Genomic DNA, 6,117 nt, shown 5'->3' with positions numbered 1-6,117 from the left:
GAGCGAGAGGTCAGTGGCGGTTCGGAGCTCTTTCAGAACTTCCAGATTGTGACCACACTCGTGCATGTCCTTCAGTGCCTTGGCCTGATGAACCTGCAGTAACGGCATCCACAAGCCGTTTAAGCACCGCCGGTCAGACGAGAAGAAAGGCACCAGGGCGGGGCGCTGAGAACCAGCGCAAACCACCCCAAGAAACCAATCGTCCGACCTCGAGGCCTCGGGACGCAATGCAGGTTTCCACTCGAGCCCTACCCTCTCAGCTGCCCGGGAAAGCATAGCCGACATCTCCGGATCCGATTCAGGCATTGCCACCACGGGCGGCAGCGCAGCCGAATCTTACTCTCCAGAGAGCTCTCGCTCCGATGCAGTGATCGGCATCCGGTCATCGGGAGGAGCCCCGAGGGATACCGCTGGTACGCTTCATGCCCAGACACGTGAGGCAGTGATCGTGACCATCACCCGGCGCCAGGTAACAACCGCATCCAGAAACGCACGGGTGAAACGGCATCTTTAAAAAGACGATCCGTCGTCTTGACAAAGACGCACCCGCTTATTGTACTCTTTTAGAGAAATTGGCTCTTTTAGGGAAATGCTCTTTTACGTGCTGAGATGCACAGGGGAAACGGCCGTTTGCAGCACGACAGGGGGTAGTGCAGCCTGAAGTGCGCAACCCACTCGACACAGGAACGACCACCGTTGAAGCGCCGTCCGCCAACACAAAAAGCTCCAGAGAGCGCGCTAACATCGATCGTCGGTCACCGACGTGACTCGGAGTGACCAACTGAAAGGGAACGCAAGTTACTTTGTTTTCCCATTTATTGACTGACAGCTGTCCTGTCCCAGTGTTGAGAGAAATTGGGAGTGAGGTGCAGAGGCACAATTTCACTTTTGGTGTGAAAGGGCCTTTACAGTTGCTAAAAGTATAACCTTTGGGTTTTTGTCTAATAAGCAAGCCCAGCCCAGGTGACAAAAAGTAACGTAAAAGTAACGCAATGCATTACTTTCCATAAAGGGTAACACAATATTGTAATGCATTACTTTTAAAAGTAGCTTTCAACAACACTGCTCACCAAGGCTGCATTTATTTGATCAAAAATACAGTAAAAACTAATATTGTGAAATATTATTACAATTTAAAATAACTATTTTCTCTTTGAATACATTTAAAAATTTAATTTATTTATGTGGTGGCAGAGTTTCAATTTCAGCATCATTTCTCCGGTCTTCAGTGTCACATGATCTTTCAGAAATCATTCCAATGTGTTGATTTGCTGCTTAAAAACATTTCTTATTATTATCAATGTTGAAAAAATTTGTGCTGCTTAATATTTTTGTGTAATATTTTTTAGGATTCTTAGGTGAATAGAAAGTCAGAAAGAACAGCATTTGTCACTTTTAATGCATCCTTGCTGAATAAGAGACCTTTGAACAGTAATGTGTATGGTTTGCGTGTTTGTTTGGTAAATGTCTCTTGAATTTTGATGCTTTCATGCTCTTAACAGGAAATAATTTACCACAGAAAACAAATTCACAATGTTGCATAGGAACCCATAGTTGGGATCATATTTTCCTTTCATTTATGTTGTTTTGTTCATGCTTTTTAAGGATGTCATGCATCCTGTCCATGGCAGCATTATTATCATCAGTAATTAACTATCTTCTAACTAATGAAACATGAATGTGCATCAGTTTGACAGATTTATTTCCAGCCTTTGACATCAACAACAAAAGATATAGAAAGTGTTTTTTCTTCCCCTTTAAAAGTTGTAGTTAGTTTTCTAACCAAACTAGTTTTTAGCATTGTATTATTTGCATTAAGCATTGTTTTCATTAGAACAGACCTCTGACCCTTCAGCTGAGAATCGCTGGCCTCAGAGGTCAGCTCGTGTTGTAGACAAAAGCTTTAAAAATAGATTTTTCTTTAGACCCTTGATTTATGTGTGCTGCTTTTGAATACAGTAGTTCAACTCTTTTCAACTCTTATAGCAAAGGTCTTTTGTGGAGGTGGAGGGCCTATTGAACTTCTCTATTGTTTATACAGTATTCAACAGGAAACTGACATTTATGTCACAGTATCTGCGCTGGAACTGAGCTTTCTCCACTGCACTCGGCTGTGTGTTGTTTAATGCTGAATGAAGTTTGTCATTTGCTCTGGTTTATATCTGCAGGTTTAGTCTGGTGAGTGAGAACGCTCCTGTCGGTACACCTGTGGGAATGATTCTGGCCACAGCCGTCAACACCACTGTCTTTTACTCCATAGTGAGTGGAAATGAAGGAGGTGAGTTTTTACTCTGGAGGGAATTCATTAAATCAACTGGATCCAACCAGCGCATTGTTTTCCTGGTTGAGTTGCATGTGATTTGTGAATAAGATGCAACCGTGGATTTCTAGTGACTTATCGTTGGTGTTGGAGGTGCTGTGAACTGTTCTCTGATCAGTTTGTGTTTGCAGGTGAGTTCACAGTCAATAACCGCACTGGGATCATCTACACAAATAAACTTCTGGACTATGAGAGTGTGACCAGTTATGTGCTCCGCGTGCAGGCCGATTCTCTCGCCGTCATCCTCGCCAACCTGCGTGTTCCCTCCAAAAGTAAGAATAACACTAAAGCACACTTCATCTTTTCCAAGTATTTTATTTGAGAATCTTACAGATTAAGAGTCAAATAAGTTACATGTACAATACACATTCCACTGATCTATATACAGATATATATGACCACACATTTCAAATGAAATTCTGAATTAAGATATATTTTGGTGAACTTCATGAAATTTGTCATTAGCACATGTGATGTTTCTTTTCTTCAATATTTGGGGTGAAATAAGAAATTGAAGCCAGTTTTTAGGACTATTAATATATATATATATATATATATATATATATATATTATTTATTATTTATTTATTTTTATTGAGACATTTTTATAACAATTAAGCACATTTCCCCCATATGCATGTTATGCATAAAATGCAAAAAAAAAAATCCAATTACTGTAATGTGCAAAAACATTATAAATTATGAAAATTATGATTAATTAAATTATTTTAAAAATGTGTACCACGTTTAATTTATGCTCTATTAATTAAAATTATTGCATTGCAGTAATGTCTAAATATTCTGAATAAGAGTAATGGTAATGATTTTAGTAATGAGAAAGTGATTATTAAAAATAGTAGTGTTAGTAATTTTTTTAAGTGATTAATTATTTTGGAAAAAGTGAGTTCACTTGGCATGATAATAGGCTTACTAAAAATACATAAAAGATACATAATTGTTATTTGGCAAAATATGTGTTTATTGTTGTAACTGGTTAATGTTTTATTATTATTCAATTATTTATTTTATTTATTACTTTTGCCACCATTTTATTAAACCAACAAAAAAATTTAGTTTTTCTAAAATGGTAACAAGAGCAATAGGATAAACCATACCCTTTAATTATGGAAATGTCACTGTAGATCACCACCTCTCTGGTGCTTTAATGTATGTGCTGAATCTCAGTTAGAGCAGGAGTTATTGGAGAGGTCATAAGTGTAGAGCTCATGCGTTTTATTGAGGTTGAAAGATAGACAGGACAGGCAGAGCAGAGCACATCTCCCTCTTCCTGCGAGAGGTCTGATCTTCCTCCAGCAGTCTGTGTACTTCATTAAAACTGCATAGATGTGTGCTGAAGGATGAGAGCAGAATACAGCTTGATGGACACAGAAATACACACATGATGAATTACAAAGCAATGTTAATGAATTGCATTCATTTTAGATGAGTGGCTTTTTGTGCATAAGAACATAAAATCAGCATTGGCTCTATGCTAAATATATGTGTCCAAAATATATGTGTATATATTTTACACACATTTGTGGTCTTACTGTGAACGATTTGTCAATGCATGCTCAAAAGAATGTTCCATCAAAATCTAATAACTTGCTCCACCTCTGAAACAACTTTTCATTATCGACAATGTTGACTTTTAATTTCAACCCTGATTTGATTGTGCTTTCAGTTGTCGATAAAAGTGTAGTATTCTCAGTCCTGTTTAAAAGGGTAATTCCCTGCTGCATGGCAAGATGGAGTTTTAAGTTTTAAAAGTTAGCTGTCAATGCAGTAGAATTTTTAAATCTGTGCTACATGACTAGACAAAATAGAGCGAAAGGGTAACATGGAAAAATAATGCACATTGTTCATACAAAGTTGTTCAAATACAAAGCTGGTTGAACATTTGCAGACTTACCCTTTAACACATTTAGCCATTGTCCATTCTGCAGATTTCTACCCAAAACTGGCATTGAAAATGTGGGAAATGTTTTCTGGTCCTGCAAATGTAAAAGTATAATGTCCATTGGGATATGTTGTGCCAGTAAAGAGGCCTCCTAAAAATGTGGGTGTTTCAGGAGATTAACAGGAGTCTTCCACAACCAATTGCAAGCTCACAGTAAGGCCCATTTTTCAAGATTCAATCAAATCCCAATGGATGAAAAAAGTCCCGTCCTACATTTTTTGTTGCTGTTCAATGTGTTTCTCATTAAATATTCACTCAGAATATTTGCAGCCTATCAGAAATGGGTTGCAAACTCCATTTCATGTTAAATTTAAAGTTCATCGAGCACATCACAAGCCTTTGATAGGAAAACTACAAATCACAAACATAAGAGAGAGCGAGAGTGTGTGTGTGTGTGTGCATTTGTCCTGCCATGTGTCTTGCTTTAACTTTGATGTAAATTTTGTCGTACGTAACAGGACTGGCACATCTTCTCTCTCTTGCTTCCCCACCTGTTTTTCTTTTCTTCATTTCTTTCTTTTCTCTCTTATTGAGCTATGATATACAGCTCTTCATCTGCGCTTTCCCCTGCGTGTGCTTAGATCTACACCAGATGACTTTATATATTGTCGTTTAGTGCAGCAGAAGACAAATGTTTTCTGACAGAGCATATTTCTCACGTCTACCACAGTGTGGAGAGGGTTGCAGCAGCTGTGTGTGTTTACATTAACACAGGATTTTTATTCTGACAAATCGGGCTTATATTTCCATAAACTAAGGTCTGTTTCTTCTGTGTGTGTTTAAATATAACCAGCGAACACGGCGAAGGTGTTTATTGATGTGCAGGATGAGAATGATCATCCTCCGGTCTTCACAAGGTCTCTTTACATCGGAGGAGTGACTGAAGACACTAAGACCTTCACCACAGTACTGAAAGTTGTGGTGAGTATGTTATGTGTTATTTATTCCTAGGCAGCAGTCTAGGAACGATCTGGAATGTCATGAGGGCACATTATAAACCTTAGGCTAGACTCATGAATATTAATTAGGTGACATAACGCTCACCCAGTAGTCCTAACTGATTTGTTGAAGGCAGACAAGTGGGCACTTGCCACTGAGAAAACAAATATTTTGTCTTTTTTTTTTTTTTTACTTATGCTAATTTCAGCCATTCTGCAGAGCACAAAAAGAGAAATTCTGAAGACTGTTCACATGTTTTGCAATGGCAGTTCTTAGTGACCGAAAAAGGATAAAAAACTCTATAAAGTATTAGATATGCAGGATGGAGGCATCAATATTTTTTTTTTAGAAATGTTCTTTCTTTGTTCCACAGGGAAATCTGACTTATGGATGAATAATAATAGAGAATTCTTTTGAAATTCATTGAAATGTTTTTAAAAGAATCTTATGCTTACCAAGTCTGCATTTATTTGATTAAAATTAAAGTAAATTTAATAATATTCAATTTATTTTCTGTTAATATATTTTAAAATGTAGTTTAGCAAAGCTGAATTTTTAGCTTAATTACTCTAGTCTTCAGTCTCACATTATCCTGCTGAGTTGTGCTGCTGAATATTTTTGTGGAAACTGTGAAGCTTTTTACAGGATTCTTAGATGAATAGGAAGTATAAAAGAACAGCATTTATTTGAATTTAATTATTTTTTAAGTCCTTTATAACTAACATTTTTTTTTACAAAAAAAATTAAAAATCCTCCTGATCCCAAAGTTTAAATCTATATATTTTCCAAATTAGTTTTAATTTCCCACTTAATTTGACATTGCATTAACTGCAGAATCATAATATTAAATATGATTTGTTGTGTTTTCACATTTAGAGTGGTAGTGTTGTTAAGCACAA

General features: G+C 37.1%; 1 protein-coding gene across 1 annotated transcript in view; it reads left to right on the top strand.

Annotated features, from left to right (window-relative positions):
- LOC107702731 (protocadherin-15-like) overlaps positions 1-6,117 on the top strand; it is a 43,696-nt gene that overhangs the window by 833 nt on the left and 36,746 nt on the right. Inside the window, exons 2-4 of the mRNA XM_016505135.1 lie at positions 2,169-2,278; positions 2,452-2,592; positions 5,073-5,200. Coding sequence (XP_016360621.1) covers positions 2,169-2,278; positions 2,452-2,592; positions 5,073-5,200 — 379 coding nt within the window. The remainder of the gene's footprint in view (positions 1-2,168; positions 2,279-2,451; positions 2,593-5,072; positions 5,201-6,117) is intronic.

Source organism: Sinocyclocheilus anshuiensis, unplaced genomic scaffold (genome assembly GCF_001515605.1).
Source record: "Sinocyclocheilus anshuiensis isolate Anshui unplaced genomic scaffold, SAMN03320099.WGS_v1.1 scaffold843, whole genome shotgun sequence".
Classification (NCBI taxonomy): Eukaryota; Metazoa; Chordata; class Actinopteri; order Cypriniformes; family Cyprinidae; genus Sinocyclocheilus; species Sinocyclocheilus anshuiensis.
Note: the sequence above shows the minus strand (reverse complement) of the source record. Positions and strands in the feature narration are given on the sequence as shown.